The 19834-nt window shown below is 32.0% G+C and overlaps 2 protein-coding genes across 2 annotated transcripts; one reads left to right on the top strand and one right to left on the bottom strand.

Annotated features, from left to right (window-relative positions):
• Positions 1-8182: 8182 nt before the first annotated feature.
• Positions 8183-8840, top strand: LOC129942610 (enhancer of split m4 protein). Its single transcript, XM_056051626.1, has one exon. It carries the CDS (start codon positions 8255-8257, stop codon positions 8729-8731), a length of 477 nt encoding a protein of 158 aa, XP_055907601.1. The 5' UTR covers positions 8183-8254; the 3' UTR covers positions 8732-8840.
• A 3784-nt stretch (positions 8841-12624) lies between these two features.
• Positions 12625-13801, bottom strand: LOC129939536 (enhancer of split m3 protein). Its single transcript, XM_056047577.1, has one exon. It carries the CDS (start codon positions 13525-13527, stop codon positions 12973-12975), a length of 555 nt encoding a protein of 184 aa, XP_055903552.1. The 5' UTR covers positions 13528-13801; the 3' UTR covers positions 12625-12972.
• Between the last annotated feature and the right edge of the window lie 6033 nt (positions 13802-19834).

Raw genomic sequence — 19834 nt, 5'->3', positions numbered from 1 at the left:
GTTTTAAACAGGTTCCACATAAAGAACATAGCATTATAGTGGTGATGAATTCCATCAAATATGAACATTCTTTTGAGCTATATTCAATTTAACCATCATTCTCAGGGCGTAATATGATTCCCCATATCGCACTTCAGAATATAACCTCATGTGCGGTGGTGATTTTAGAAACATTATCGAGGCAAGTGTGTTGCACATGTGCATTGTGCTGGCACGGTATTCACCATTCAAAAGAATCTTGGGTAATTCAAAACAAAACAACATTATAAGATTCGTGGAACCACATGGGAATACTATGCAGTGGTTAATTGTCACCATGTGATATGCAAAGGGACCCACGAAGATATTTTTTTGTTAAAATCTTTCAAATTTCAAAGGCGATTAATTTCAAATTACATAGAATTGGGAGGTTTCGTATATGTACTTCAACACAATGAATAAACTTCAAGTGGGTCAGTGTATTTATTTTGAAATTTGATTTCCTTCCCAAAAAATTCATTCATTTGCGTAAGATATTATTTTTTTTACTTATAGTCTTAGGTTTGAAAATATTATAACAAAGGTTAATTTTGAACCAGGCGACCGAAGTTAATTATATCGGTTTGTTTATTTTAAGCTGGCATACAGTCATAAAATATTTGAATTAAATGAGCGTCCGCAACGGTCAAAATTTAAAAGTTTGAGGTTCGCATTGTTTTGAAAGAGGGAATTATTTAAAGAATGTTTTTTAGTTTTATTGGTATTGAATCCTATATTCTTAGATATGTATAAAGGATTCTAAATTTTACCGGTAAATAATAGAGTTCATAAGTTTAGACATACCATTGTTGTTTCTTTTTTTCAAGTACCTTGTATAAGTTATATTCTAAATACATTTTCATTATTTTTTAAGGAATTAATAAGACAAACAAAAAATATCAAACTCCTTCTACGTCGAAGATTCCTCTAACTCTAACAAATTCTTTAGATTCTTGAACTATTTTGAGAAGTGAGTTAAAAAGAAAATTGGCGAAATTTTTGGGGTTCCGGTAATAGTAGAGTATTCTTCCTTCGATATGGGCTGAAAAACAAATATTAAAAATTCGGCAAGATTGTGCTAATATTAGGCGTCACCATAAGCGGAACAAAGTTTGTGAGTATAAAAGTGTATATAAAGCTGTTGTCAAATGGTCCAAAAGTATCCCTGGCAATTGTTTAGCTGTAAGTGGTCTTATATTAAGAAAGAAAGCGCTGGATCTTGCAAACAGCTTAGGATTTTCTAATTTAGAGTCAAGCGATGGTTGGCTAACCAGATTTAAAACAAAGCACATCCTTAGCAAAGTTTTGTTTAGTGAATATATTTCTGTTGATAATACTAAAGCGAATGTAATGTTAATTGGAGGCATTATGTTGAAGTCGATGACAGTATTGTAACTACAGAAATACTGGATAGAAAGAGTTTTGGAAGAGATAGTTCATGCTGATGATGCTTACGATGAGAACAGTCAAGTTGATGAAGGAGTCGAAAAATTAAACATCGAAGTGCCAGAAAAGAAATTAATTGAAAATGCAATTGAAATATTGCAAACAGCAATTGAATTGACAGAAGATGTAAATGAATATTCCAGCCAATATGACATGTATGTCAATCAAAAATTACTAATTGTTTTAAATAATGAGCAATAATGAATTAACAAGTGATAGAAGTTAGTTGATTGCTATCTTTCTTTAGATATCAAAAATAATTTCTATAATTTGAATATTGCATTTTTAATGCAGCTAGAAACCACTTCCTATCCCCTATGAACTTAACTGACATGAATAGTATAATGAAAGTTGAAGATCAAAACGTTGCACTGAATATATATAAATATGTTAGTAACTCGCTTAAGTTAAGAGCTTAGGTTAAGTTTTAGGTTAAGTAATAAAAGTAATTATTTTTTTATTTTCTTTATAATTGTTGCTTCATATCTTACCTTATTGTTCTGTTAGATGAATTAAAATTATATTGCACTTACCTTATGAAATAATGTAATATTTACATATTGCCAATCAATTTGTAAAAGCTAAGCTTATAAACAAATAAATATATCTATCTATCTATCTATCTAATTTGAATATTTTTAAAAATTCCCTCTAATTCGAACTTGTTATGATATCCCGTAAAAGTTGGACTTAGAGAGAGTAGACTGTACATCCTTCCATAATAAAAATAGATATGATGCATGCCAGCAACTGAACTTAAAACAAATAATATACATACATCTACTTAATATAAGAAACAAATATTTTATTACATTTCATGCAATCTTTGCAAGTTTTTTAAAATGATCTTGGTAATGTTTTTTTTACTATCATAAACATTTTTACTCTTAAGTATAAACAATAAACATGACTCTTGTATTGTTATTCATTCAAGCTTATTTTATGAGATAAATATGATGTTGTCAAAATAAGTTTTGATCAAAAATTATTGATGCGTATGTGTTTACTTGAGCATTTATGTGATATAAACAAAGAATTATTATATGTTAATAAATTCAAAAACAAGAGCAAACGCTTATTTTATACCGTCCGGCATTGTCGGAAATATGAAATCCGTTTTTTGGAAGTGGGGAACTGAGGGTAATCGATCAAGCTTTTGCTATTGTTTTTCACAGAAGTGCGTTGGTCCAAATACATGAAAGCGTTTTGTTATATTATCGTCATGATATACACAGGTTATCGTTAGAAAATAAAACCATGTAAATCCATGACAAAACTTTCATACGGCACCTGTTTTCTCCTTATGTTTGTTTAGTCTTCAAACATTATCTGCCCCTTTCCTCACTTCTTCATTTCAAACCATAACTAACCATTTACAACATAAAATAGCCCTGTACCTATTCCCCACAATAAACATTAATTTTTAGGTTTCTGTTAAAAGCTTATCCATACAGATTATTTTAGTAATAAAACGCAGGTAATGAAACTTTGACCACTGCTCCTAGCAAAATATTCAACGGGACCGGCTAGTGAATTGGACTGATAAAATCGTCCTCAGTTATATGAAAGTTTCAATACTACAATAAAACAAAACACACCGGTGGAATCACAAGTAAAGTAGTTCCAGGGGCAGTTCTATCCTTATACTTTAATCGGAAGAGGCAAGTTAATTCTTTAACTCACCTGAGCAATATGGGCGTGAGTAAATAAAATGCACGACTATAATTTGAGAAAGCACTTTTCATGACAAGAACTACTCTTGGAGGATTTGTCAATTCATTTCAAGAAGCTACACCCGTGAAAAAAACATGTCAGGTGTGGAAACCCAGACAGTTCTATGCACCAACCACCACCATTTATATGGGAAAACGTAAACTGCCGTAGAATAGTGCTAAATATTAATATTAACTTATTTTATTTTATAGATTTGTGATATGGCGCAACATTTTTGCTCGTATTTTCGCAATCAATGTTGGTAACAACGTGTTTCCACTCCAAAAAGGATTTTTCAGAACTGACAGTTCCATCTATAAAGTAAAAATGTTCAAATCTTTGAATGGGAAAGGATTTCATTTCCATAACATTAATTAAGGTGGATACTCTGTTTTTTGTTAACACAATCTGCATGAAGAGCTAAATTTTTTCTTTGCATCACTTATCGTTTGGGATCCCCTGTGCATTACTCAATCTCAAATGAGGGCAAGAGTACGATAACGTAATTGCAAAAAATTATAACAATGAAGTCAATATACCCCCTTTAAAAGGTAGGGGCAGCTTTAGAAAAAATGATTTATATTGAAAACAAAATTATTAGAAAAACAACTGCAACACATTACTTTTTAAACTATCACATCAAGGTTTTAACGACAGTTTCATAAACTAGATCTCCTCATATTTGCAAGATAGACTTTATAGTGTTAAACTTAGTAATGAGTGTTCAAGTTCATTTGTTGTGAATTCTGGTGTCCCCCAGGGTAGTCACTTTAGTCCTATTATATTTGTTTTATTTATAAATGACTTGATTTCGATCATAAAAAAGTCGTCTGTCCTAATATATGCTGATGACATTAAAATTAAAAAAAAAAAATAACTCTACATCTGACTGTCCTCTCTTGCAAGAAGACTTAATATTATTCAGGGAATGGTGCAATAATAATCGTCTTGTTTTAAATGTTGACAAATGTAAAACCATGAGTTTTACATACAAAAAAGTTCAAATCGTTTTTAGTTACATGTTTGATTCTTGTCCTTTAAGTAGAGTATATGTATTTTCTGACTTGGGTGTTGTCTTAGATCCTCAACTAACATTTAATGAACATATTAACTTCATAGTTCAAAATGCAAATAGAGTTCTAGGTTTTATTAAGAGATTTAGCCATGATTTCCGTGATCCATATGTTTTAAAATAAATGCTTGTGCAGTATGGTCACCATACTACGCCGAACACGTTACAAGACTCGAAGTCATTCAGAAGAGATGTTTGCGTTTTCGTCTACGATCCCTTCCGTGGTTTCATGATATTTATACATTACCGCCTTATTCAAAGAGACTTTCTCCCATAAATCTTCCTTCTTTGAAAACTCATAGGATGTACTTGCAGTTTTGCTTTATTGTTGGAATAATAAACGGATAAATTTCATCATCATCAGTTCTTGGTAGTTTAAACTTTAGTTTTAGTCGTTCAAGTATAACACTACAGAAACCATTGAATACTAATTTTAGCAGATCAAACTATGGTGTTCATATCCCCATAAATCAATTAGTTGAAATCTATAATAAATTTAACTCTAGTATTAATTCACCAAATAATAATATAAAAAGTATAAATTGCAAATCAAAATTTTTGCAACAGTCTGTTTAAGTTTTTAGATTTTAAGTATATATTAAGAATTTTTAACGTTAGTATTAAACGAATTATAAATAAATAAATATTGTTGGTTATTTTGAAACACTTAAAATAAAGCACTATATGAATTCAGAAAGCCAGAGATCTGTTTTATAATTCAAAATTTAATTTAAATTAGGTATATGTACATACATATATGCCAATAGTTTTGAAAAATTCTCATGCAACCTTAAAATTTTGATACAAACAAATTTAATTAATTTTATACCCAATTTTTGTTTTCATGCTCAAAAGCAGACAATAACTTCTAGCATCAGAAGTTTTACTACCACCAGATCGGTGAATCGAGGCATCCCCCAAGGTGGGGTCCTTTCCCCTCTTTTATGGAACATGGTAGTAAACGACCTACTTACATCATTGGAAGCAGAGGGTTTCAGGGTGATTGCCTATGCTGACGACGTTGCAATATCCGTATCTGGGAAGCACCCCCATGCTCTCTCAGAACTCCTACAAAATGCCTTAAATAGGCTAACAAAATGGGCTAAGCAATGTGGCTTGGACGTCAATCCACAAAAACAAAATTAATACTCTTTTCGAGAAGATATAGAATTCCTCAGATTAGCCCACCCAAGATTAAAGAAATATCATTAAGCTTTTCTGACCAAGCTAAATATTAAGGCCTCATTTTAGACAAAAAACTAAATGGGAAGGCAAATATTAATGAAAGAGTAAAAAAGGCTACTGTAGCGGTTTTTACTTGTAAAAAGGCCATAGGATCGAAATGGGGCTTCTCCCCAAAAATAACTCACTGGCTATACACTTCGGTAATCAGACCGATACTCATTTATGGAGCTGTCGTATGGTGGACCGCACTAGACAAGATGGTAAATCTAAATAAGCTCATCAAAGTCAAGCGGTCAGCAGGTATGTGCATCACAGGAGCACTTCGCTCAACACCAAACGCAGCATTGGAAGTGCTTTTAAACCTAACACCTCTTGACATCTTCTCCAGAATGGTGGCAACCAACTCATGTGTGAGGCTTAGAGCCACCTCTCAAGGGAACAGTAACAATATTGGACATACTACTATTCTAGACAGTTTCAGATCTATCCCAGATCGCTTAGACCACCCCAAAAATGGTATTCGGTAAAAGCTTCCATGTGTCCATCCCTTCAAGATCCTCCTGGGAAGAAGAGAGACCTCTGAAAGACGATGCGGTACACTTCTATACAGAAGGTTCAAAGACCGATGACGGAGTTGGAAGTGGAATCCATTCGAAACAACTGAATCTCAGTCTATCCTATAGACTTCCCAATCAATGTAGTGTATTCCAGGCAGAAGTAATGACGATTAAAGAAGCTCTATATCCTTGCTCAAAGAAAACTTTATATCTTGCAAGGATATACGAATCTTTTCAGACAGCCAAGCCGCTCTTAAATGTCTCGCGTCTGTCTCCACAAACTCTCGAATAGTCCACGATTGTCGATCATCTCTAAATGAGATGACGGAACAGTTAAATATTCACCTCATTTGGGTGCCGGGCCACAGAGACATTCTGGTAAATTGCAAAGCCGATGAGCTCGCCAAAAACGGAACACTTCTGCCTAATATTAGACAAAAACATAACATAGGAACACCACTTGCTACATGCAAATATCTTCTCAAACAATATGCTCTAGAATCAACAAATGCTAGATGGTCACAGAGTACCACCTGACTAGCAACCAAGCAAATATGGCCAAGCATAGACTTAAAACGGTCAAAAGCCTTGATATCCCTGAGCAGACAAAGTATAAGCTCTACAATTGGAGTAATAACAGGACACTGTCTAATAGGAAGATATGCTCTGAGGCTAAGGGTCAACACAATTGACTTTTGTAGAAGCTGCATGGACGAGGAGGAAGAGGAAACAGTCCAACACCTTCTATGTACATGTCCAGCACTCTCCATTAGAAGGAATACCTTTCTCGGTAATCCCTTCTTCGATAATACCATTAAATTTAAATTTAATTTTTAAGTTGATAATTTCAAAAAACCCAGGTCTAAACTTATATTTGAATTTGTTCATAATTTTGACTGTGCATCCGATTATTTTTTAAAACTATTGACATAAATAATTTAAAACAAATTTTTGATTATAGAAAAGAATTCAAGATTCGTATAGTACTCTATTGCAAAAATTTTCGTTTTATTTATTTTTTTAAATTATATAAAATTCAATTCTTTTCTTAAATTGCCCCTACCTTTTTTACGGGCAGAGATAGACCCCTTTCCAAATTAAAAAGTTATCATACTCGCCTCTAAATGAGGATTGCTTACTCTATATAACAGAAGACTTATGATCAAGACTCCTGTTTGAATGCTTCTAAGACAATGCAAAACAAAATAATATTAAAAAAAATAAATGAGTGTGCTAATTTTATTGAATTGGAGCTGTAGCCGGCCAAATAAACATGCACCCTGATATGCATGTATACATATCTGCCATAATTTTGTAAGCATGCCAGTATAATTTTAACTAAATAATCTTATAATTATCCACGTATTGTCCCCTGCCATCAACATCAACATAACAAAAAGCATAATAAAAAAACGATTGGTTAACCTTCTATTAATATTTCATATTTCTTTTTCTTTATATTCTCAAAGAAAACAGAAAAAATTAATGACAAAAAACCTACTTAAATGATACACCTCCATTATTGTCCGTCCCGTTTCTGGAATTACTCATTTCTCCCACGATCTCAGCAAAAGCAAGTATCAACACGATCCTTAAATGAACACGTGTTCAAATTACTTTAATTTTACTATGTTTCCTTTTAAAAAAATAATCCGATCCTTTCGAAACTTATACACACTTATTGTATTCTCTAAAGAAGAACACATATCGTACGAAAGTAATATTCTTACGAACAAAAATAACAAAACAAAAATGCTTCAAATTGATCCTGCTCAAAAGTGTGGGAATGTTGAGAAACTCTCGCTTCCCACGATCAGTTTCCTTTAAGGATTTATCGTATAATCCATTTTGTTGTTGTACTCCTACAAACCAACTGGTGCAGGTAAAAACAGAAAAATCAGGAGAGCAAGTATTAAAAATAATCTCACCAGCTACTGCACACCTGCCGTTTTTTATGTATGGTTATCCTTACCCAAAGACTGAGCAAAGGAACACAACAACACCAGACCAGAAAAAGGTCCTTCTATCTGGTTTCAGGGCACGTACAATAACATACACAACGAAGGAGATTTGTTTGTGTTTTAATATTTCTCTGAAACCTGCAGTAAGAAAATACAGGAGTGGGGATAGATCCTCGACAGTATAAAAGCGCAAGGACCTGTGCCTTAAACCATCATTCAAACGAAAGCAATCGTTTCGATAACAACGAACATTAAGTTCTTACAACTAAATTTACGAAAATAAAAACACACAAACAAACAAAATGTGCGTAGAAATCATTACCAACGAAAACACAACCAACATGGAATACAACGAGAAGCACAGTAGCAGCAACAAGAAAATGTCATATAGCATCAAGAAAATGCTCAAGATAATTTTCAATAAGCGGAAGTCCAGTGAACTTAAAGTGAATGGTGATCTTTGCAAGCAAACCTCAATGGAATCATTAGAATCCTTGGAGAACAACCGCAATGCTGAAGCCGAAATTGAGAGTGAAAATGAAGCAAATGAACGCATCTATGCCGCTTCAAGCTGTAACTCAAGCATCAGGTCAGAGGATCAATACGAAGAATTAGCTACATATGTTCCAGTGCACTTTGTTCGAACTGAAAATGGTACATTCTTCTGGACTGCCACATCTTCCATTCCTGCCGATGCTGATTTAATTGAACCACTTTGCTGCTCAACTGACAATCAAACTGCCGTATCCCAGTTCCACGATCGGTGGGCTCAAGCTTAGAAATTATGCTGAGTGAAAGAAAGAAAGGAGTCTCTTAGTACAGATTTAAATATGTCTTCCACGATTAATTTAATAAAAAAAGCTTTAAAAACGTGATATTTACAATAGAATATAGAAATAAACACTAAAATAATTGAAAAAATTAAAACTTTTATGTCTTTTGATTTAAAAATGTCTTCTTAGATTTTTCAACTTGCTCATTCTTTTGTTGAATTTATATCCTTATAAAATTGCTTATTGGGAAACAGAATAATATCCAATTAGAAGAATAAGAAGGAACTCTAGTGAATAGTACTTGTTTAACGATATGTGCATATTTAAATGGGCATTGAAAATGGTAGATTCTTCTGCTACATCTTCCATTAATGCCGATGCTGATTTGATTGAACTTTTTTCTGCTTAAGAGACTATAAAATTTCTGTTTTACAGTTCCACGATCTATTTTTTGTTCTTTTATTATTTTCTGATTAGATTGTTAAGATTTACGATCACTATCACAAAAATAGGAAATATCAGTGGCCAGTTTTCAGTTTTCAATTTCAGCGATGTTAAAAAAATATCCAATTAGAAAAATAAAAAGGAATTCCTTGCATTCAAAACTAATCATATTGCGTTAGCGAATATGACCCTCCTTATATTTTAAATTAATTATTGTGTACCTACATAATAAAATAATTTTTTTATTTTAGTGCTTTCCACATTGGGGTTAAAAGTGCTACTTTTAATTGAGGCTTAGGTCAAGAACACAACATTAACCGGAAATCCAGCCATATTTTAATCGCTTTGCAAAACTTCATCAACTTTTGTACAAGCCATAAAGCTCATATAGTTTGGTTGTATAAGCAAAGATTAATTGTAGGACTTGTTAGGCTTAGTAATAATTTTATAATCAACTTTTTAAATTTGGAAAAACTTTAAATATTGTTTATTTCTTTTCTGAGAAAAGAGCAAATGTTCATTTTTTTTAAGAAAAACATCCTTGAATAAAAGATCGGTAACTTTATACATATATTTTGAGAAAACAGAGAATTTTTGTATTTTTATAAGGAAACCTAAACTTGTCTTTAAATTCCCGAAACTCGCGACCAATTCCATTTTTTTTTTGACGCACATAAATAGTGTAAGGCTTTCCTTAAATGGTTTTTCTTTCAAAATGTATTACCTATTAAGTAAAAAAACTTTTAAGATCTTAATAAGTTTTGAGCTGGATTTGCATTGAATGCTCAAGAACTGAGGTTAACACGTGAATTTAAAGAATACAAATGTCCCAAAAATAGCAAAAGTGACATTTTCGTTGAACTAATGGCTAATTGAAAAACACAATGAACCTTCCATATCTATTAATTTTATATAAAAGCTTTCAAACTCTCGTGAATTAAAGTGAGAAGAGATTCTGCCAATTTATATTTTCTTTCCTACTTAGTTTGTTTTTATATTTTAGAAAAATTATGCACCTATTTTCTTAAATTCAATAAACAAACATTTTTCTATCTCCAATTTGTAAGTGACTCCTTTTTGATCAAAATATTTTTAAAAGTTGACTCAAATCAGTAATGTTTTTGAATTTGTCTTCTAAAATCAGCTCCAATCTACGAGTAAGAAGACTAAAAATGATAGTTATAATATAAACTCCCGAAATTACATCAGAAGAAAATACGCAAAAAAAGGCAGAAAATACTTCACATTAAATTCTGCTTTATTTCCCAGGAAAAATAATAAATATTCCTTGCAAACTTTCTAATTTTCTTATTGCATCTAAATTTTTGTAGCGTTCTTTACATTATTTATAAAATTGGCAACAAGGACAGAATATAATATATTTTATTTTTTGAAAAGGCTACGTTTCAACACATTTTCTAATATTTCAGAATGAAATGCACCCAAACCCCCTATGAAGTAGGGCATATTTAGAAAACTTTTAAAAAAGTTATTAACATGTATAAGTATAAGTCTGTCGATTTGTCTTGCTAAAAAGTTTGTAGGTTTTCGTGTTGGCTTAAAAAAGTTGTCAGTTGAATTATTCTTAAAATTACCAACAATACTTTTCATATAAAGAAATAGTTTAGTTTGAAAATCTAGTTTTGTTAAATAGATTTTTTCAATTTTTACTAACTGTGTGTAATGTTTTTTTAGGTTTTTATTTTTTATAAAGAAAAACTGTAAATTCGATTTTTCTCAAGATTTGCCCAGATGTTAAAAAACTATATTTTTTGTTGGACAAAATTGCTTTGAAGATTAAATCATTTTGTATTCGTAAAATTTCCGAGGTGACACATTTTTTGTTCAATTTGTTTGATTTATGAAAAAACATTAATTGGATTTTTTTTTCAAAAATTCGTTTATTTTATTATCACATTACAATATATTATATAAAATTTAATTTAAGTCCCTAGCGTTTTTAGTTCATGAGATATTTAGGGTTAACCAAAATGTTTATCTTTTTTTTAAACTGCTGTGGTAAAAAAAACACCCACGAAATTTTCTTGAGAGCCCTTTCTGCATCTTTCTGCCTTATTATCTGAATAACAATATTTATTTGAAGTCTTTTCTGATTCTTGAGCTATGGACAACGAAAAAAACGTCGCGAACGTACGTACACACGCACGCACAGACATATTTTTAAAAATCTTTTATTTCGACTCTAGGGACCTTGAAAGATCGAGAAATGTGAATATTTTCAATTTGACTCATTACAATAACTTCCTATGGGAAGTTAAAAATTTGAAAAAATCTAGAAAGTAAATCTTGTGATTTTGGGATTTTCTGATAATCCAATATTTATATAAGTATAAAATATTGTGCCAAGAAAATGATTGAAATTGGTCCATAAGTTCATGATAAAATTTAAAAACAAAATAACGGTTCTATGCTAGCAATACAAAACTTTTTATATATGTATATTCTTTTCATAAAAAGAACCAACCAAAAAAATCGAAAACTTCGAATTTTTAATTTTTGACCAAAAAAGGGACAACTGTTATCTGTATCGGCTTAAAGCCTTAATTTCCAAGTTTGAACTCAATCGACCCAATGGGTTGGAATGTAGGTTCGTGGACAGACAGACAGCTAGGTAGTCGGAATGGGGGGACCCTCTTTTCGACTTTTCTATCATCGAAATGTCATCTTTGATTCAAATCTCCAGTTCGAAATTTTTTACGAATGCAATACTTACCATATGTATGTAGATTCTATGTGGCGTTGTTAAAAAATCTAATAACAATTGTTAAGTGATGTGAAAACCGAAACCCTCTTCACTGATTAAAAGTCTGGAAAGTCAGGGCGAAAACCGGGAAATTTCTAACACATTGTTTTTGCTTTTGTAAATTCAAAAATTTTAACGGTTCAATGAACCATATCTCTGGGTTTTAGCCATATACTGAAATTGAGTAGTATTGATAAGCTTCCATTTGGTACTTATTTAAATACTGTTGGTTCTACACCCAAAATGCCCACTGTCCCATAAATTTAACAATTTACAAAAAGGCAGCTAAAAGTATGTAGTAGCTTGACGTATTTTGTATGTAGGCATTTCTTAAAAAAAAACACGGATTAAAATGGTTAAAAACACAGCCTATAGTTGTCTAACATTCTCACTTACAATTTGAAGAAACTGTTAACATTTACAAAAATATGTATTCCTGTTGATTAAAAAGGAATTCGTTTGCGAATTTGTTGGTATCCCTTAATTTGGTATCTAGAAAGTTCGATTCTGTATCAACTTACATAAACAGTCGTCAAAATAATATCAAACATTTTTGCAAAGAAGCCATACACGACAGCATTGATTCTTCTTTAGAAATATATATACGAATTTAAAATCCCAAAACGTTTCTAAAATCTTGATTGATTGTTTAAATTACGCATTAGAACACAATAAAATATAAGTCCAAGTGTAATGTTACTACAATGAATGTATTTATGCAGATTATATAAATATATATTTATGTACATAGTATATAAATCTTGATTTAATTTAATTCGATTTTAAAGCTTTTAACCGGTTTTCTTAAATAATACGGTCTTAAAATCTATTGTACATTTTGTATATCACAGTGTCTTAGAGAACAACAAAGTTGATGATAAATTTAAGCAGCAAAAATGGAAGACTGTTTATCCTTTGTTTGGAATTATGTATAAATGAAAATTGTCACTCATAGAATGCACCAGTCTTTTTTCTTAAATTTAATTTTAAATTTTAGGATATATCGAGTTAACCATCACCGCCACCGTCACCGTCACTGTCACCATGGCCTCCAAACATCTGCACATTCTGATTTCGACGATGAGGATGATGATGATGATTCGATTTTGATAACATCAACCATTACATCCATGTTTTCTTCTTTCATATTTGGTACCGCTTCTGTCCTTATAAAGGGCAAGTGAAATGGATCCTTCTGTAGGGCTTGCAATTGAATCAATTGATCTGCCAAAAATCTCATCACATTTGAGCCTACATCCAAATTCATACCCGGAGTTGCAGCCAGTACTTGAGAAATTTGTTCGGCTGCATGCACATAACCCGATCGAAAAGACTCCAATTGATGATGCATGCTTTGTGATTTAGTTAGTGTTAGGGCTCCACGCTGTTTGAGCTTCCGCATGTGTTCGACAGTTAGTTCCAAAATATCGGCTTTTTCCAGCCTCGTTACATGTTCACCTTCTTCGGTGAGGCACTCCACCATCAGATCTTTAAGATCGTCCAGACACTTGTTGATGCGCGCTCGACGCTTGCGCTCAAGCAGTGGTTTCATAACCTTTCGGTATTGATACGTCTTCGACATCTCCATGACCATTATTGTAAAGTTTACAATTGATCTTGCAATTAAATTGAGATCAAATATCTTGAGGATCCAAATTTGGTTGATTTGGTATAGGCGTATTCCGATATGGATCGTCGTCTTCGGTAGCTGTTTATATCCACTCTCCGTTATTTCTGTGTTATGAACGTCCACGACCGCTTCTGAATTTCGAATGAGCCATAAACACGTTTGTGATCCTCCTTTTATAAAGAATGTAGCGCAAAAAGTGTGACGATAATATTAATCCGGAGAAAAGTAGCTTTAAGGCAGTTGGTACGAAAGAGCAAGTTGAATGTAAGATAGAGGGAGTTAGAGGCTCTGGGATGGCTGACTGAATGGATATGACTGCTAGGCTGCCCGTCTTTCCACTGCCACTAAGCTCTGTGTGCGCCAAAGGCTAGCAGCAGCAGCATTGTATGGTCGTTGTCATTGTCAGATACATTTTTCAGACCGTGGGAAACAGATTTGTCGTGTGTTTCCCACACGATGGATGGATGGATGACTGCCAGAATGGCTGGATGAATAGCCTGAGCATGGGGCATGCAGCATAATACCACATTTATAGTGCCAGCATATTACAAGTTATACGTTTTTTTATCGAGGTTCTTATGTTGGTAAAGGGGACGTAAAAGTGGGCGCAGCGGTGAGTTGAGTTTGAGTCTTGTGTGTGACAATGTGTTGGTCTAAATGTTGGAGTGCCGCGCAGTGCTACCAGCAAACGACCTACAAGCTACCTGCCTCCGGCTCCGGGTGGAACGTTGCTGCCTTTTATTTGTATTTGTTTGGGGGATTTGTTTTTTCATGGTAGTTCGCAGTAACCTACGATACATGAAGGAACGGACGTTAGTGGTGATGATTTCATTGGCATATCATAATCATCATATAGAACTTGGTGTGGTTATTTCGTTCGCATGCACGTAGCGTAACACTGCTCGTTATTCGACATCAAGCTGGGGTATAGAGGCATGCCATTTGTGTATAGGCACCCCAACGTCCCTCGTGGGGTTATCAGCTTTGTTGTAACTGTGCGTGGTCTAAAATATTGCGGTATGCAAAATTGTTTGTGGAATTTTATGGTGTTATTTGACTGCGCTGCCGGTGTGGCTGATTATGTTAATTTTGATGATGGGAACAACAACAGAAGAGTGTTGATAATTGCTATAGTTTTTATCAGGGCGCAACTACTCGCAGTTCATGTAATGATTCAAATTCATTATGTGAAGCTGTCATTGTCAGGATCGAGGATGTTGTGCAAGATGTGTGGTATGTTACACTTATCGTACACTAGGTGTGGGGGCACTATGTAAAATAGTTGCTAGGTGGGAATGTTTTAGCTGGCCACAAGTAAGTAAATATTTAATCTTGAGACCGATTATAATAATGAATCTACTTATCTTATATATGCCACAGTGTGTTTAATTGCAGACATTATTTTAGATTTAGCTCTATGCTTAGACCATTTGACTTTGTGGCCAAAGTAGTTAAGAGCTTACAGCCAAAAAATTAAGAGGGTTACAAATTTTAGTTCTGAGTTTTCTTAATGTATGGTATAATCCTTAAATTTAAAATTGTTAGTAATGAATGAAAGAAAGAAATTTATAACATACGATTCTTCAAACTTGTAGAAAAGTCGTTGTTAAGAAATTTTAATACGGAATAATACAAAATTTTTTTGTTGAAAACCATTTCCGGTGCGATATTCGAGAAAACAAAGCTGATTTTTAAAAAGAAACTACACTCCACTGTTATATATCAAAAGCCAAGTTATATCAAAAAGCCAGTGTCAACTCATATCCGGTAGGATTCTCGAGAAAAAACAGATTTTTCGTTAAGAAAATGGACCTCACTATTATCATGTTACAATATCGAGTGGCCAAGACAGCCTTATATTGCTAGCCGCAGTTGATAAGATATCATTTAACAATCTTATCTACAGAAGGTTGTTTTTATTTATACTCAGTTCTAAGTCAAGAAATTTGTTCTTATTATACACATTTACATTTCTTAAAGAAGAAAGGATTTGTAAAAAGGTGTCGGTTCGTGTTGTTTTTTTATTCCTGAATATTGCAATGACAAGAAAAAGCGTAGTAAGGTATTACAAGTTTGCATAGTATTTTTAAAGGACGAATTTCTAAAAATAACAGTATACAGAAAGAATCGGCTCAAGAGTATACTGATATGCATTCCTGGTGACTCGAAAAATGTGTTTGAATTGCTCAATGGGACGAATACAATTATTTTACTTGAGCATAATTCCGTTAAATAACGATAAAAAAGGCTTAACATGTTAAACGATATATTTGAATTTAAAACTTTGTAAAAACGAAACATGTACTAGTATGAGATCTAGGAATTGTACGTATCAAAACTTGTATTTAATATATTAAAATTGGAGCACTGTAAAGTCATGAAGCGTAAAAAACTCTACGTCATTATTGTTATCTATTTTTAAAACAATTTCTTTTTTAATAGTTTATTTTGTATAGGTATCTTTTTTACAGTTCTAGGAATAGTAAAAATTATATTTGTATAATTATCAATAAATAAAACGTAAATTATTTGCATATTAGACTGCAAATAAAATGCACGATTGAAACAACGAGCCTGTTTTAAAATATGTCTGCAAGGAAAGTTTGTTTTCAAATATTAAAATTTGTATTCTAAAAAAATGATTTCCAAAAAAAAACCTTAATTTTTCGATATTAAATTTAAAAATCGTTAGAGCGAACATAATAATGTTCGTTTAAAAACATTGACCCATTTTTCAAAATATCGAATTAAAAACAATTTTTTTTACTACATGGCAAGTTTTGCATTCGTGCAATATTTCGAACTCGAGATTTTAATCAAACATGATATTACGATGGTAGAGACGTCGAAAAAAGTGGGTCCTGCGTTCAACATAGTAAACTATTTACACGTCACGCTCGAGAGAAACATACGTCATCACATAAATGAGAAGACATATGACGTCATCAACACAAATTGAAATGAAGACTTTGATAAAATACACCGGATTAACAATTAATATGCAAATTTATATATTAATTGCATTAATGAACTATTAATTGTTAATCAAAGGTATTTTTACAAAATATAATTAAGAATTAAAAAAAAAACTATTTTAATGAAACTAAACACTGTCTAAATTACCGAGACACAAGAAAAGAAAACGAAAACTAAAAGAAACTATGTAAAATATAAAATGCATTAGTATAGCTTTCTCACTCTAACCCATTAAATAATAATGTTAAATTGTAATGCAAAACACTTAACGATAACTTAAATAATGGCATTTATTTTATTTGAGCTTATGTTTAAAAATAAAATAAGAAGAATTGCATACAGGTTTAAGAATATAGAATATAATTCAAATGAACTATTTCCCCTATTTAGGGTTGTTGAACTTTTATATTAAATCCGTAAAATCAGCTGTATGGGTTATGCAAAAAAATACAGTATGACATGAGTAGAAACTTTAATGGTAGGATTTTTTACATTTTTAATTTTAATTGTTAACGATCACTTTTGTTGAATAGACTATAACTTAGTTCCTTAATATTAAATATTTAACCTGTCTTTCTTTTAAACAAAGAATTGAACTACAACTTAGTTCAATTTGAGATAAATTTATTGTTCTTGGTATAATCCTTTGGAAACAAGAACATTTATATTTTTTCTTGAGTCAACGCCTTTGACAAAAGAACACTGTCTGTCCACGCTCCTACAACTTTAACCATTGGGTCGATTAAGTTCAAACTTGGAAGTTAAGGTTTTGAGCAGATTCGCGTTAGGCTTTTTTGTCATTTTTTTAAAGATCAAAACTAACAGTGGCCCCATACAATTTTTTTGGTCAAAAAACGAAAATTCTAATTTTCTCAAAAACGAACCGATAGATTTTTTTTAATTTTCTCCAAAATTTTATTTTTTAACTTGGCTTCTTTTAGTAAGAAAAACATATTTTTGTGTTGCTCAGGAAAGGTACCGTTTATAGAACCGTTATTTTTTTTTTTTTTTTAATTTTCTCAACAAGTTATGAACCGTTTTCAATATTTTTGTTTGAATGAGCTCTTGTATTGCCTTATTAATATTTAATTATCAAAAGGGCTATTTTTTATTGTTTGGATTTTTAAAAATTTTTTGTTTTTTTTTCAAAATTCTATATCTCAAAAACGAATCAACATTATTTTGGGAAATTCAAATGTAGAGCGTATATTTACAATTACTAAACAACTGAATACCAAAAATATTTTTAGAACAAAATTGAAAAATTTTATGTATAAAAAATTAATTTAAAAAAAAACGCTCTAACGATTTTCAAAATAAAAAAATTGAAAAATCAAGGGTTGTTTTGATTTCTAAAATGTCATTTAAAATTTTGAAGACAAACTTAATTTTGAGGTAAAATTTTGAATCTTAAAAAAGTTTTTTTTTTTTTTTTTAATTATTTTAACTGTATTAAATGTAACCCCCTTCTAATTCATCTTATCGAATATTATGCATGAGCCCGAAAGAGAGCATTATTTTGACAAAATATGAAAATATGATATAGTTAATCAACAATCTATCGCCTGTATAAAAGAATAAATACTTAGTACAAGTTAAAGAAACGGGCCATCACTTTTTGAACGTATATTGATTATACCTATATACTATAGGTATTACGTACAACCTCTACAACTACTGCTTACGTGTCATTTCGCAACTAAAATCACCTGACTAAACAACACATGAATAGCAATTTCTTGTACCTGTTCGTATGCTTGTTTTTTTTTTAACTTTAACGAAAAAAGTAAACTGAACGTAATGACTCCATGTTTGCGCTGAAATCTTGTAGAAAAGAAGGAATGTTATTGGATTGTAGTAAGTACCTTCTATCTACCAATACCATTTCTTTATTATCATCATAAACATGTCTTTATTTATCTATCTACATAAAGCTGAGAACGCTAATGAACTATTCTTTATCCGTTTTAGACACCTACCTAACTACACAACCAATATGCGATCGCTTTACTATTTAAACATACATGTTCTGCCTCTTTCTTATCTTCAGATCATTTATTTTCCATCCTGGTTCTTCTAATATGAAACTAAAATAAAGCTATTCAAAGGAAAAAGCTTTGAACGAACAATAGTTGAATACACAAACAATTGTTTTCGTCAAGTATGCTTACAAGTATTTTTTATTTCCGTAATGAAATGTCCTAGGATGAGTTGTGTCTTGTAAAGACAAAATTATTTTACAATTATATTTTTAAATCTTATATATGTACTTTTTTTAATCAGACTCTTTGCATACAGGAGCAAGTTCGTGCGACCAAGTCGTGCATTTTATTTTTTTTTAATCCAGAAAGTCAAATTTGACATTTTTGATTATTAAGACGGTACAACAGCGTGTGTAGAAAGTTGAAATCGGTTCATTAATTCTTGAGGTTACCCTTAAGGTTACTCAATCGATCTGATGGTTAAGGCTGTAGGGGTGAGGACAGACAGACAAACAAACAGGATCGGGGGACCCACTTTTTCGACTTCTCTACCATTGTAACATCATGTTTGATTCAAACCTCGAGTTCGAATTTTTTAACAAATGCAAAACTTTTGATATCTGTCAAACTAACTTATTAACCAATTTTGTTTGTTTTTTCAGTTGAAAGTCTGATATTGACACAGCATACAAATTGTTAAACCTACTACAAAAATGTTGATTCTGTCACTGCAACATATCGTGCTTTAAGAGGAAATTATGGCTAACATTATCGTCTAACTACGCAAGCAATTGGCAAAATTGTGAAGACATTTGTTGAGATTGTATTGATTACAGATATTTTAAGGATTGTGCATCATCGTTTTGCTCGTACCAATGAAAATATCGCTGCTGTAAGTGAAAGTGTTGCCAAAGACCCGAATGTATCGATTCCTCGTCGTTCTCAGGAATTAAGACTGTCTAACGGCACATTATGGCGTATTTTGCATTTGGATTTCGAACAAAATTTTCTTCAGCGACGAAGGACATTTCTCATCCGGTGGGTATGTCAATCAACAAAATTTTTGTATGTGGTGTTCTGAGAATCCTGAAGTAATAGAAGAAAGACCATTACCTACACAAAAAGTCACTGTTTGTTGCGTCCCTTGACCCGGAGGCGTGATTGGACCTTTTACTTTTTTGACAACGAAAATGTAACGACTGTCACCGTCAATCTGGAGCGTTATGGTCATATGATCATCGACTTATTTTTACCTGAGATTAAGGAATATGACTTGGAAAATAAGTGGTTTCAACAAGACGTTTCCACATGCC

The sequence above is a fragment of the Eupeodes corollae genome, chromosome 1, assembly GCF_945859685.1.
Source record: "Eupeodes corollae chromosome 1, idEupCoro1.1, whole genome shotgun sequence".
In the NCBI taxonomy this organism is placed as follows: domain Eukaryota; kingdom Metazoa; phylum Arthropoda; class Insecta; order Diptera; family Syrphidae; genus Eupeodes; species Eupeodes corollae.
Note: the sequence above shows the minus strand (reverse complement) of the source record. Positions and strands in the feature narration are given on the sequence as shown.